General features: G+C 44.0%; 1 protein-coding gene across 2 annotated transcripts in view; it reads right to left on the bottom strand.

The window, feature by feature from the left end:
- Nucleotides 1-15,345, bottom strand: part of PI4KA (phosphatidylinositol 4-kinase alpha) — a 141,291-nt gene that overhangs the window by 48,696 nt on the left and 77,250 nt on the right. The window contains exons 29-32 of one of the 2 annotated variants that reach the window (XM_083149000.1): nt 11,359-11,478; nt 8,756-8,776; nt 7,831-7,923; nt 5,733-5,889 (exon numbers count right to left, since the gene is read on the bottom strand). In XM_083149000.1, coding sequence (XP_083005126.1) covers nt 5,733-5,889; nt 7,831-7,923; nt 8,756-8,776; nt 11,359-11,478 — 391 coding nt within the window. The remainder of the gene's footprint in view (nt 1-5,732; nt 5,890-7,830; nt 7,924-8,755; nt 8,777-11,358; nt 11,479-15,345) is intronic. The other variant, XM_083149011.1, reaches the window with a different exon arrangement.

Below are 15,345 nucleotides of genomic sequence, written 5' to 3'. Positions count from 1 at the left end.
ACGGCTTCTACCAGCAATTGAACGGCTGTTCCATGGGGAGCAACGTGTCACCCTCCTTCGCGAACATCTTCATGTTCCACGAAGAGAGGGCCATGTTTTTTGATGATGCTGACACAGCAGCCAAGGTTCTCCTGTACACCCGTTACATCGATGACCTCTTCCTGCTCTGGACGGGTGGAGAGGAGGCCTTGGTGACACTGTTTGAAAAGATTAACACCAGAGACTCCCCTATTAGGATAACTCATCAACACTCTGTGCACAAGGTCAACTACCTGGATGTAGAGGTCACCATAAGTGAGGATCGTCTGGTTACTAACATCTTTAGTAAACCGACTGATAAAAACACTCTGCTGAGGGCAAACAGCCACCACCCACGGTCCTTGATGAAGGGCTTGCCGCGATCCCAGATGATTAGGGTAGCTAGAATTACCAGCGAACCAGCCAAGCTCCCGGTAGAACTGGATCGGATGGTGGCGAAGTTTGTTGCCAGGGGGTACAACCCCAGGGACTTAGAGGCTCAAAAGCAAGAGGTCTTATGCATCCCGAGGAACGAATTATTTTCATCTAAAACCAAAGAAAAGACCCACATAATCCCCTGGGTCTCTAGGTACAACACCAGCAGTCCAGTGATCCCACGGGCCACAAGGGCACTGTGGCCCATAATATCCACGGACAAAGATCTCCCTTGCTTCAAGAAATCCCGCCCCATGGTCTGCTATAGCAGAGGGAAAAACCTCAAGGACCATTTGGTCCATTCAGATATTTCCAATTTTAATAAAACAGAGGTCCCAAAGAACTTTCTGTCCCGGAAGCCTGGCTGCTACCGTTGTGTAAAATGCACGACTTGTGACCATATGACTACAGGGAACACCTTCTCAAATGCAGACGGCAGCAGGACATTTACCATCAGACATATCTTGCATTGCCGCTCGTCCTTCGTGGTCTATTTGATCACATGCCCATGCCAGCTCCAGTACGTGGGCAAAACGGTGAGGACGGTACGAGAGAGAATGGCGTTACACCGTTCCGCCATTAAAAATGCCCTGTCATCCAAAGTATCGGAGCAGCCAGTAGCACGGCATTTCTTGGAAGCCAACCACAAGCTGAAGGACTTCAAGTGCATCATAATAGATCATGTCCCAGCCTCAAACAGAGGTGGGGACAGGGAAGGGGCACTATTACGGTGCGAAGCCAGATGGATCTTTATGCTGAATTCGGGCAAACCCGGAGGCCTGAATGAGAGACAATCCCTGAATGTATTCCTCTAATAGCTACAATTCTAGATCATTATTAAAGATCTTTCATACCACCTTAACGGGGTCAGCAGCTGCAGGCTCAATTTGGGATTCCACACCTTCTAGAACCCCTTGTACTCAATCCCTCTTGCAACCCCCTCAGAACTGTCACTCCATCCCGACCCCACTTCGTTTTGGCTACATGTATCTACTATGGACAGTATCGACCTAGAGACAGCTCCGCGTGAAGGGGGACAAATATAATTATAGAAGTGAACCTCTCCTCACAGCAACCCCCGCATTGGCCAATCATGGGACCCGTGGCAGGGGCCCCATGGAGGGTGGGCACATGGGACGATCAGTCTCTATGAGACTTGGACTTCAGCCAGCTTACAAGCAGCAGAGTTTCCTAAAGCGGGATTGATATTCGGCAGTTCTTTTAACATTTTATATGCTTATTATTTCACTGGCACATGCACTTTAATTATCTGCCCAGTCGGGCAGTCGTCTTTATGTATACTTTTATCAGTCACTTCATGTATCTTTACGTGCTTTCCCACTTTGTTTACACAGTTTTTCCCGTTCACGGGACCGGCGCCATCTCTGACAGCGGTAACCTAGGCAACGATATACACCAGCCTAACCGCTTGGATCTCTTAGCAACAAGACACACGGAAGCGCGAATGTACGCCGCGCTTGCCGGAAATGACGTCAGACGCTGACTCCGGCCCCGGGGACGAGACTTCCAGACACACTCGGGTGAGGTATTTAAGGTATGAGTTTACTGTTTATTTTTTGTACACCTTGAAAAAGGAGCACGTTTGCTCCGAAACGTTGGAGATACACAGTTTGCTGTGAATAAAAAGTATTTCTTTGCAAAGCCCGCCGAGTGCCACCTCTGTTCGAGTCGTTAGCTACAGATCCCTTCAGGAAGGCACCAGCGGCAGTTGTTTGTATTTGATGAGAGTGCCGGGCTGACTCCGTACACCACTATATATATATATATATATCCAAAAGACAAGTGTTAGACCAAGCGCTGATTAGTAATTAATACCAGCTGGACAAGTCCTTAGTGTTAACACACAGGATAGTGTCACCAAAGTCCAATGAATAGGGACTGCAGCTCCTCCTCTCGTGTATACACGGATACCCTGGGTCCAATGGGCATAAATTGATCTAAAACAAGGAAGGCAGAAGAGGGCGCTTCATGGTGCATTAAAAATGATTTAATAAGGATCCAACAAACATTTGATCCACAGTAAAAGCAAGGCAAATGCTCGTACTAAACAAATTCACTCTGTGGGCTGGTTACCACATGGCGTTATAATATACCAAGGCAAAATCAGCTCACGGTTCCCAGGCGGGCCAGTAAATCACTCCAGGACGCTGCAGCTAACACACGCTGGATTGCGCTGAAAGCTGTAGGAGGACGCGGGGGATCACAGCCGGCTCGGAGCAGTGAGTGAAACGAGGACGGGCACACAGTCACAAGCCACGCGCTGACGCGTTTCGTCACTGGGACGCCCTCTGACGAAGTCCCAGTGACGAAACGCGTCAGGGCGTGGCTTGTGACTGTGTGCCCGTCCTCGTTTCACTCACTGCTCCGAGCCGGCTGTGATCCCCCGCGTCCTCCTACAGCTTTCAGCGCAATCCAGCGTGTGTTAGCTGCAGCGTCCTGGAGTGATTTACTGGCCCGCCTGGGAACCGTGAGCTGATTTTGCCTTGGTATATTATAACGCCATGTGGTAACCAGCCCACAGAGTGAATTTGTTTGGTACGAGCATTTGCCTTGCTTTTACTGTGGATCAAATGTTTGTTGGATCCTTATTAAATCATTTTTAATGCACCATGAAGCGCCCTCTTCTGCCTTCCTTTTTTTAGATATATATATATATATATATATATATATATATATATGCATATATATGCAGGATACATATATATATATATATATATATATATATTTTTTTTTTTTTTTTTAAATGACCAAATAAAAACAAGCTACAAATGGGCTAATCCTATGGGCACCTGCAGAGGGGAGGAGATTATGTTTCAAGCTACAGTTCCAGTTTTGTTTTTTTATAATTTCAGTGTCAACTCCTTGGTCGCCAATGGCGGCCTCCATAGTCCAGTGTCCCCACAGCCTTGATAGATGAGAGAGCTGGCTTTACCCAGAGATTTGAACACTATGGGGGAAATTTACTAAAGGAAATTTGTAAAAAAAACAGGTGTATTTGTATCCAGAAATACACTTAATTTTGACATTTACTATCCTGAAAATACGGCAATTCGTATTCGTATTGATGTGCTATCAATACGAATACGAATTGACGTATTTTCGGGATAGTAAATGTCAAAAATAAGTGTATTTCTGGATACAAATACACCTATTTTTTTACAAATTTCCTTTAGTAAATTTCCCCCTATGGGGCTGGTGCAGAGTTGGAGGCATATCTTGCTCCATAAAAGCATGTATGGAATAAGTGTATCCATATGTAGAGTTGTAAACATCTTAGCATGTGACCACTCATATGGGTATGCTTGGTTTGCTACTAGTCCTAATCATCAACATGCACTGGCACCTAATCTATTTTAGGTGCAAAAGAGAACTCTAACAAAAGCAGTGTATTGCAGCTTACGGCCTACTCTTCATAACCACAGTTCTACTGACATGCTAATAAATGTTTGCTTATGTGAACCTGCCCCATGAAATCTCAGTTCTGGATCGCATCGGAAAAGTAGACGTGATAAAAATGTAAATAACTGTGCATCGCCTGTAATACTGTTCACCCCGTTCTGGAGCACGCACAGTCCAAAAACATGCAAGCATGCAACAGCCACCAGTTCTAGCACATGCGCTCTTGCCAAGGTATACAGTGCACCCAACTCTGGCAGTGTATGTACATGTGTGAAAATACACTGGCCTTACATCAAAAACCATCCTTGTGATGATTTAAAAATCATCAATGCTAAATTACTACCTAGGGGCATTTTAGTACAGTATAAAACAGTATATAAAAGGGCAAACCACCAGATATAAAGATTTGGGACACCAACCATGCTCTTGTAGGTGTTATAGGTAACAACTGTTTTCTAGAATACATAACAGAAACAGCACTATAGAAACATTGCCACTACTAAAATATCCTGCATTGTTTCTGTGAGATGCATATACTGGCTGGGCACCATATGCAGCACAACATAACTAGAGTAGCCACTGAGGTGGAATGTATCACCAGACTTCACATCACAGTACATGAGGTGAGATCAGAGAAGGAGAGAATACAGTACGGCAAGTGCAACTCGCAATCGTAAATCCTCAATTAACTATCAAGGCGGTTCTACGGCAGTTCAACCACCAAGAACAGTTTTAGGTGGCAGTGAAGACAGGGCCGGATTATAATGGAGGCACAAGGGGTCAGTGCCCCTGGGCCCCCCTCTAGCTAGGGGCCCCCTGTGTTGGCATGTATTTTTTTTTTTAGCTTAAGGTTTTGTGCATGGGAGTGGGGTAGTGCTGCAGCTTCACCTATCTGCCAATGTGACAATGATTAATGGTGCTGAGCATCAGGAGCCAAGGCACACTGATTGCACAAGTGTGCTGTGCATTACTGGGAGTTGACTAAGTCCCATGACACTTTGCACCAGAGGGCAGAGGCTGAGAGGTTTGTGCTGAACTGTGATTGGTGGAGCTCATTACATGCTTCTCAGGCCCATGGAGAACAGCAGCAGCAGCAGCAGCTTAGTCATGGGAGGGTTTTTAATCAGAGGCAGCACTAGGACTGTGAGGTCTCCTACAGAGTAAGGTGCAGAGGGACAAACACAGGCTTTTCATGTGGTAAGTATGTATGTGTATGTGTGTGTGTTATATATATATATATATATATATATATATATATATATATATATATATATATATATATATATATATATATATACACACACACACACACACACACACACAGATGTGTCCACATACATCTTGGTTTTATTGTATGGCACAATTTGGCACACTTTGGACTCTGCAAAAGTCACACTTTGGGATTTTTCTAAAAATTTCCAACTCTAATCTATTACTTTATACAAATTCTACTGCTGCAAACAATTTTCAGAATCCATCCACTTGTATATATATCCCCTGCAGTTACCCATTGACCAAGTTTATTCTGCCTTTACTCTGTGTTTTGACAGTGTAATACTCTCCCATGCAGTTTGCGGCCAGTAATGACAAGTGCAAGGGGGCCCCCCTATCTAAAGTACCCCGGGCCCCCCGAAGGCTTAATCTGGCACTGAGTGAAGAGAAAAGCTTGCTTGTAGCATGGACTATTCTCTTATAAATGGGTGCCCTAAGGTGTTTTACAGTTAGTATTTTCAGTCAGTGAATGTATAGTGGCCAAGCAGTGGTAGTGGTCAGTAGCTGCAGATTGTGCCTAATACTGCGCTTGTACCATCTCAGTGATTGGGGTGGCAGGATAACCCCATCCTATTCCAATCTCTTACCCTTGCTGCTAATAAGCATGGCTGTGAGCTTGAACATGACTTGGGTGTAAGCCTCTGGTTGCCTTGAATCCAAAGCATTATTCAGATTTTTCATCATTATTTTGTTCAGATCAGATGAGCGACCAGTGGCATAAGAGAACTCTATCATGCCGGCAACCTGGCAGAAGAACACAGTATTAATAATTTCTAGTGTTTTTTTTAATTATGGCCCTTATTCAGATCTGATCGCAGTACAAATTTGTTCTCAAAATGGGCAAAACCATGTGCACTGCAGGTGGGGCAGATGTAACACGTGCAGAGAGAGTTAGATTTGTGTGAGCTATTTTGTTTCTATGCAGGCTAAATACTGGTTGCATTATTTTTACACTGCAATTTAGATTCCAGTTTCAACACACCCCACCCATATTTAACTCTCTCTGCACATGTTACATCTGCCCCACCTGCAGTGCACATGGTTTTGCCCATTTTGAGAACAAATTTGTACTGCGATCAGATCTGAATAAGGGCATATGTGCATAGATTTGTATACAAATTTGTTTACTGCCAGAACACACATGAAAAGTTCATGTTATTATCGTTTAATGGGAAAGTTAACAGTTTAAACAATGTTGTACTTGGATATTGTTCTCTAAAGCTGGCCATACATCAGAAAGATCGATCTTAAGATCGATTGCGCTCATGATTGTGTACAATTTCCCTTGAAATCCTTGGCAGTCCTTGGTGGTTTTTGGACACACAATCTACTCACAATCCATCATACAATCCATCTGCTGCATGATTGTGTACACGAGATGTGCACACAATCTGCATACAATCCATCATACAATCCATCTGCTGATTGATTGTATGATTGTGTACACAAGATGTGCACACAATCTGCATACAATCCATCTTACAATCAACTGAGATTGTATGATTGGGTACAATATCTTTCTGATGTATGGCCACCTTAACACAAATTCAAACATTTTGTGAGACTACTGCGGATAGGGGGATTGCAACTACACACATATTTTCCCAAGACAATGACTGCATTGCAGTTAAACTGGCAAGTTACAATGTAATTAATCTAGCAGTATGAAGCACCATAATGCAGTCACTGTAAAAGAGAAAAATATGCCAGCACTGGACTTTAAAGATTGCACTTAACTGATTCTATACAGATTACTTGCAATCCATGTGTCCTCCTACACCTATCCACAATACTCCACTCAGTGGGAGTTGCCTGGTGTGAGTCACCAGGTTCCATGCAACTTTGCATTGGGTGTCTTTTTTCCTGAAAATGCCTAAAGGTCCATACACACTGGGCGAGTATGCCCAGCGTGTATGGACAGCGATGATGTCAATCATAACTGCGGGGAAAGCCGCTCCATGCATACACACTGAGCGGCTTTCCCCCTGCCCGGCGCCGGCGGAGGGGGGAGGACGGCATTGCATAGCGCAGCGCTATGCAAAGCTGTCCTGAAAGCCGTTCATCTGCTGGTATAACCAGCAGATGAACGACTTTCCCGGCGATGATGCGGGAGCGCGCAGCAGTGCTCACCGCTGGGGCATACACACTGGGCGGCTTTGAGCTGAAAGCCGCTCAAACATGCTGTTTTGAGCGGCTTTCAGCTCAAAGTCGCCCAGTGTGTATGGGCCTTTAGTTGCAATGCAATATGACTATTTAGAGATTTTGAGAGAGTTTCACCATTTTTTTTAAAGCAGCAATCATTTACACTGAAAAACCATGTTGATTTTGCCATGTAATTGATTGCCGCTTTTAAAAATTTGGGAAACCTCTCCCAAAATCTCTCACTTTCTGATTCTCACACCCTGTTAAGTATGGCCCCACGTCAGCAAAGTAAATAAGTATTACTGTTATTTAAGTAGGTTTTAAATCTACAGATATACTGTACCAAGAAATACTTACTCTTACAATAGATTGGCAAAAACTACAATCTTCTACACTTTAAATGTAAATATGGCACATTTTGCCCAATGATCATATTCTAATACACCACTTCCTAAAAAAGCCACTTTGGCAGGTTATAAATGGATCTGAATCAGTTGTAAGACTTGGTTTGGCGTAGGTGACCATAACCCAGGAGCGGCTTACCTCGCCAGCATAGCGGTTTCGCAGATTCAGAGATGCCATAAAATTGGAATAATCCTTTTTGACACAAGCTGGGCGTTCTGTCAGCTGCGTTGCCTGTAGGGATCACACAGTAACATTTCAGGATAGAAATGGATATTACCCGTTTGCCTGCTCTATGTTACGACAAAATGCAGACAGCGATAGTGGCCGTGAGGAAAGAGAGACATGTCGGAGGGGGCTTCACACTATGTAGATCCCCATACCAAATATTTATTCAGATAGCCTGTATCAAGATCAGATTGTCATTTTATGAAGTCAAAGCTCAGAACATAAGCTAAGCAGACCGTAGCAGCGAAGTATGGAATATAACTAAATCTGTACAGAGCTAAATAAAATCTGTACAGTTCAGGGAATATAAAGACAATTTAGTAATGTAAAGCACTGTTTAACTGAATCACTTATAGAAAATAACTAAGTGTTACAAGACCACGAAAACGACTGTGAAAATGTGGTGAGGTGATGTCCTTAAAAACCAATTAGGAAAGATTCTGATTGGCTGGCACAGGCACTTTTTTGGGTTGCACTCGTGTCTTGTAAATGCCGGTTAAAAAGAAAAATGAATAACCAAGCACAGTAGCGGTTCCCATACATGCATAGCGTGGTATTTTAGAAAACAATAAAACTGTGGCCCCCAATGACCTGCTCTCTGACTGTGTCTGCAAGAAGACAGAAAGGTTAATAGCACTCCCCCAGCCGAGCAACCCCCAAAGTGTGACCCATGCACCTCCCAAACTGCAGTAAAGCAGAATGCTGTTAAACACTCCAGGATAGTGAATTAAGGCTCCAGCAGATGAAAGCTAGTAGAAAACACCAAGAAAAGAAAAAAACGCCTTGGCAGAGAAAACAAGGACAGGTTGAGTGGCTAATGGTGAGTGTTAGAACAAACCTGGACAGGGGAAGTTGGAGACTGGAGGGGAACAACAACAGACAATGCATGGCAAGGACAACAGGAACACATGGATAATGAGATCACATCATCAGTGCAGGAAATGGGAGAAAACAATATGGTGTTATAATGGTGTTATATTTGTGAAATGACACATGGTGAAAATAAATAAACAACAAATACAAACAGATGAATAAACAAGTCACCATGCCAACATGTAACAAAGCACTTCACAATACATGCATCAGTGTACCCATCTATGACTCTGCGAGTAGGATAACTGGAAGGGAGTGACTTCTCTTCATATTTAAAAAAATGCTTAAAAACATTAATTTTATATACATTAAGAAAAATGTTACTTAAATAAATCAGAAATTCCAAATGTGCACTTATTTATCAGCACACTTATACCCCTTTCCCACTGCAGCTCTTAAACGGTAAATTGCTGTTTTTTTTTAGCCTTTTTAAACGGGCAGAGCTGCAGTGGGAAAGCTCCAGGTTGCTTTACCCATTTAACAAATACAGGTATTTAACAAAAAGCTGTGTTTTACCCGTTTAAGAGACTTTTTTTTGCCAGTGGGAAAGGCTCTTAAACAGTATTTAGTAACAATAATAAAGGTTAAGGACATGATTGGCTTCCTGCATGTGATGACTGTACAGTGGGGCAAGAAAAGCCCATTTATATGACAGCCCATGTTTACAATGGCTTTAAATGGGTTTCTTTGTGGTTTAAACGGGTACAATGTGAATGTGACAAAAATGGTATTTAAACGGCAATTTACCATTTAAGAGCTGCAGTGGGAAAGGGTCTTTATGGCTCTTACCCGTTTAAAGACCCGTTTACAAATACCAGGTCATTACCCGTTTAGGCAGTGGGAAAGCAGCATAACCTGCACCAGGAACCTAACATTAGGAACCCAAGATAAATTTTGTCCATTTGTGAAGTTGCTCTGGGATAACATTTATACAAAAAACACTACATAATGTTTAAGCTCAAAATCTAAAGTAGAGGTAACATACTGTAAATTACATTATATTGTATATTGAACTCATATAAAAGGTATAAGCAGAACACAAACAAGCAGCCACAAAAACATGCAAGGATTGGTGGCAACAACAAGAACTACTTGGCAATGATATATTGAGTGGAAAAAATAAAATGTGATTAATAACAGTGCTAGCAAATAGGTTAAACTACAGACCTGTAAGAATTTAAAGCAAACACAAAACATAAGTTTTTTTTTACTGTAAATCCCTTCCTTGAAGTCCATCTGGGGGACGGTATGGATCCTTGGCCACCATGTCATAATATAAGGAGTACTATTGACGACAAGGCCAGACTAGGGCTTTAAGAATGACCTGGAGAGCATGTTATCTAATCTGTTGACGGACCCGTGGAAGCATCAATATAAATGGGTACAGATATCCTCGATAGAAATTCCAAGGAGCTGTCATGGTGTCCACAAGCATTGCTTGAGGATCCAGTGATTGAGTGCCATACCGCACTTCCTTTTCAAGTGAGAAATCATGAGATTGATGAAGAGTATTACCTGCCTGGACACCTCCTAGTGTAGTTCCCATTCTCCTGGAGGTGGCTGAGAAAATCCACCAACCAGTTGTCCACTCCCAGAATGTGGACCTTGAAAATGGTAGGAAGACTTTCCTCATTATGCCCCAGCTTTGAGTGCCACCCTGCTATTGATGTAAGCCACTGAATGCCCTTTAGGCTGGGATAAGCCTGCGTTAAAGCATATCTAAATCACCATGAATTCTAGAATATTATTGGAAAAAGATAGTTCAGGTGCAGATCAAAGACCATGTAGGTATCGGTACTAAATGACTGCACCCCAACCTGTTAGACTGGAATCCGTGGTGAAAATAATCCAGTTCCAAATTGAAAATGGCAAACATCTGGTTAGATAAGGACTGTGGAGCTACCACAGGAGCGACTGATAAGTAAAACTGTGCTCTTGCTCCAAGTCACAAAACAAAACAGAGGTGCTGTTGAAGGTGAAATAATTTAGCTTTTTAACTATTTCAGTGCCACTCTCCAATACTCACACACTCTAACCTCAAATGTCAGTATGCAGCATCCCCCAGATGGATTCCAGAGGAATTTATTTTGTACAGGAAGACAGATGTACAACTAAAATAAATTTTACATGCACATCACCAAAATTTTAAATCAATGCAAGGCGGTTGATAATGATTATAAATATAGGTTTGTTACATTAATAGCCTTTCATTTGTTATGGTGTAGTACATAATAAATAAAAAAAATGACCCTACAATAATGATTTGCATTAAAAAGTATTTAGAAAATGTATTCATAGCGAACTGCTAAAAAAGTGACAATCACATGCAGTACGAAGTTACACCAGAGCATTTACCTGTACTTTAAACATTACTGTATAACCTGAAACTGCTAGTTCACCTATAATGTAAAAATGGCCAGTGGCCAGCCTCTAACATGTATGCAAGAAAGCGCACTATAGGAAACCATAAACAGCAAAGAAAAACACTTTAGTTAGACTAACATTGTCATTCTACAGTAGCCACGACATAAAGTGATTGCTGTAAACCATGAAAAGATTGTTACTCACCCCCAGAGTTGTGCTCTGCCTGTTATAACCAGCAAAATGCAATATGCTCTCGGTAGCCATTGCAAGGCCTGTGTGCTGAGAAAGACCGGACACCCAGTTCTGGTGCTTGTTCAGGTACTCCTATATACCAATACAGGTGAATTAGAGAACAGTTCTCGGTACTTGTGAGTTATCCGGGCGCCCGATTTTTGGTCGTATGCGCATCGCGTCGCATCGCATGGCATCGTATGTTAACCAAATGGCATGCGATGCGACGCGACGAGATGACCACCCGAACCCGATTTTACATCGCATGGCATCGTATGTTATCCAAATGGCATACGATGCGACGCGACGAGATGACCAGCCGAACCCGATTTTACATCGGGTACTATGTAAAGTGATCACGTCGCATCGCATGTTAACCACATGGCATGCGATGCGATGCGATACCACCCGATTTTTGCAGTGTAAAACACCCAAGAAAGTGTCCCAAAAAGTGACACAATGTCAGTCCCATCCCCATTGTTAACACCACTCCACTATCAACGTGAACCCGAAGCGTGGCGAGCGCAGCGAGCCCGCGAGGGGCAGCGGTACGCGTCCTACGACCTTTTCATGCCCTACTATCCACTAGGGCGTGGAGTGAGAATATAATAGTGTGGCGAGCGCAGCGAGCCACCGAGCCCGAAGCGTGGCGAGCGCAGCGAGCCCCGCGAGGGGACACGGATACCTTCACAGGTAAGCGCGTCCCTTCGCGGGCTTCACAGGTGTCCATGGCGACGTGGACACCTGTGAAGCCCGCGAAGGGACGCGCTTACCTGTGAAGGTATCCGTGTCCCCTCGCGGGGCTCGCTGCGCTCGCCACGCTTCGGGCTCGGTGGCTCGCTGCGCTCGCCACACTATTATATTCTCACTCCACGCCCTAGTGGATAGTAGGGCATGAAAAGGTCGTAGGACGCGTACCGCTGCCCCTCGCGGGCTCGCTGCGCTCGCCACGCTTCGGGTTCACGTTGATAGTGGAGTGGCTGTGAGCATCCAATATCATTCATCCATATCATGCATATCTGACACATTAAGGACAACTGAATTAAAGGTAATAACTGTGTAATTAACATAAGAATGAAATAAATTAGAATAACAAATAATCATAAAGCACACAATAATCTCAATCAACATCATGATTTATCAACTAACGTGAGCGCATGCAGAATACGCTCAAATGCATTGTCTCTCGCCAGGCATTTTCGCCACACGAACTCCTGCATATAGGAATCTAGATGATGGCGTGCTGTTCCCCGCTGGCGTTTGTTGCGCCATTTTGCACACCCCCAAAGTCGCTCAATGTTCTGTGTGTGTGCACCAGTCTCTGGGTCAACGAAGTTGAAGCGGTGATTTACCCGCAAGTGGCTGTAACCAGCCCGCTCCAGTTCACTGGTTTGGTAGGCGCGCCAGCAATCACTTACGATGGTGCTGCCAGGTGCCACGTGCTGCACAATTGCACCAATGAGAGTGGGTGCATCTCTTTTCGGAACTGCAACCATAAAACAGTCCCCTGTCTCCCGGCACACTCCTCCGAACACCCACTGCTGTGGGAGTACTCTGCCAACATTGGCCTTGCGTTTCACAAAGAGGGTTTCATCAACCTCCACCATTTTCCCTGGGCCTCCAATCTGCTGCTGTGGCTGTGCCATTAAATCACATTGGCATGCCTCCCGCATCAGGGCATTGTAGAAGATGGTGCTTTTATTGCACAGTTTCAAATTTTTGGCACAGAATTCGATTGATGTCAGTTCATCACACCAGCACCAGATAAAGCGCAGGATCGTCATGAAGGGGAGCCTGCACCCAGGATAGAATAGGGAGGCCCGCAGACTCTGCTTTTTGCTGCAGCTTTTAATATAGCAGCGCCATTTGCGCTCTTTCAGGGACAGGCGCATAGGGTGGCCATTTGGGCATGTGGCAGTCAATGGGAGCAGCCCTTTCTCCTGCAGGAATGTGACTGTCTCTTCCTCTGTTTTTGGGAGGCTGAAGATGCCATCAACCACAGCCATTTTGGCAATAATAGTGTAAGGGGTGAAATGGGGCAGGTGTAAAGGGCCAAATGGGGCAATATTGGGGTAAATGTCCAATAATTCACCTCAGTAATATGCGACAATGCTGAAAATCAATTTCTCTCACTCAAACACTTGCTCTCTCCTCTGGAAACTACCTCACACTGATTTTCTGCCAGATGTGCCAGAGGGCGGGTTTAAAAATGGGCGGGAAGTGTAAACATCGCGTCGCGTCGCATCGCATACCATTGTATACCATACAATAAGCATACGATGCGACGAGATACGACGCGATGGAAAATCGCGTCGCATCGCGTCGTATCGTATGCTTTTTATAATGGCATGCGATGACCACATCGGGCGCCCGGATAACTCACAAGTACCCAGTTCTCATATCAAAGACCAATCCATGGCTTTACTCGGTAAAATATATTAAATTACTTAGCATAGATCTCAAAAGAATAAACACCATGATTAATGGCACTGACATGCAGTTAAAATCCCAAGTTCTTGTGGCCCAAGTCATAAAGGGTGATTCATTTCACTTTTCAATGACTTTGTACAAAATAAATATTTGTGCCATGATGGGCACTTGGACACTGTGTTGGGGAGGGCAGGTTACAAACTTTTCTTGGAGTGGCTCAGTGTTTGTTGCATTCCATTAACGACCACTCCCGTTGGTGATTCTTGACCACTACACACTTTACTAAGGGTGGTATTCAATTGTTATATCGTGACCGATCTCCCATCTAAAGTGATGGGAGATCGAGGGGCGAAATTCAATTTACCTATTTTTTTGTGCATATTGCACTCATTATGGTCTGGTTTAGCCATGCAATTGTGTATTTTAGAGCTCACCAACCCCGGGCATAGCGAGCTGAAATGCTGGTGAAAAACAATTGATTACCACCCTGTCAACTGCGCAAAACCATGGTGTCCTCAGTTGTAGAAGTCTAGTTGCCACCATTGATTTAGACTCCTCCCATCATTTTGTGCCTCCACAAAGCTGCCATGTATGTGCTGTCTGCTAACTACACATGTGATGTGATGACCTTCTGCAGTAACTTGCTGGGGCCCTGTTATTATTTTTATAGTCTGAACAAAGTAGTTTGAGGAGCCCTGACCCTAGACCATAGACCAATCTTAACATTGCCAAGAAGGGTGACTGCAATAATAACTGCACATTGTGGACCTACAGTACTGATCTATTTGATCCCAGTGTTCAATCATATTGTCTACATACGGTAATTTCCCTATGATATTAGGCACCTGAAAGACCAGAAATGGAATCTAGAGTGGTCCTGTCACCAAGCCAAACCGCTACATGTTTCCTTCACATAATAGAACATAGAACATGCAAAACAAGAACAGGCAAATAGTGCTGTAGCCCCAATACAGTGCCTTATGGGTAAAGTGTGGCATTGGCATTCTGAGTTGGCGCTTCATTGCTGGAGAGAAGTGGATTTCTCCTGTCACTGGGATGGATTCTGATTTGTACAGTATGGCACCGCTGCAGGGAAGCGGAGGGAAGTCATTGTGCTATACCCAACATAAACTGCAAATGCAGCAGGAGGAGCCTGTAGAAAATAGAAGTCTCCTGCCATCATGTGCGATATGAGTGCTGTGTTTGAAGATGCACCATCACAACAGCAGTCACATCACTCAGCTCAGCTGACCAGGTTGAAGCTTATTTAGACTGCCCCTCGGAACTGGTCAGCTGGGTCCAGGTGGTCAGTGTCTGATGAGGAAAACCCCGGACTCGACATACCATCGTTTGAAAAATTAACCAGATCCTTGCCCCCAAACGCTAACGCAGGTTAATTATGATGCAACTAAGGGTGGACTGTGAGCTACTCTGTGAAACCCCACACATCAGACTGGCACATAAATCATCGGCTTTGCGTACAAACATGAATCAGGCCTACTGTTATCTAACCAATCATCAGAGTGCTGG

This window comes from Crinia signifera, chromosome 1 (genome assembly GCF_055691185.1).
Source record: "Crinia signifera chromosome 1, ASM5569118v1, whole genome shotgun sequence".
Lineage (NCBI taxonomy): Eukaryota > Metazoa > Chordata > Amphibia > Anura > Myobatrachidae > Crinia > Crinia signifera.
Note: the sequence above shows the minus strand (reverse complement) of the source record. Positions and strands in the feature narration are given on the sequence as shown.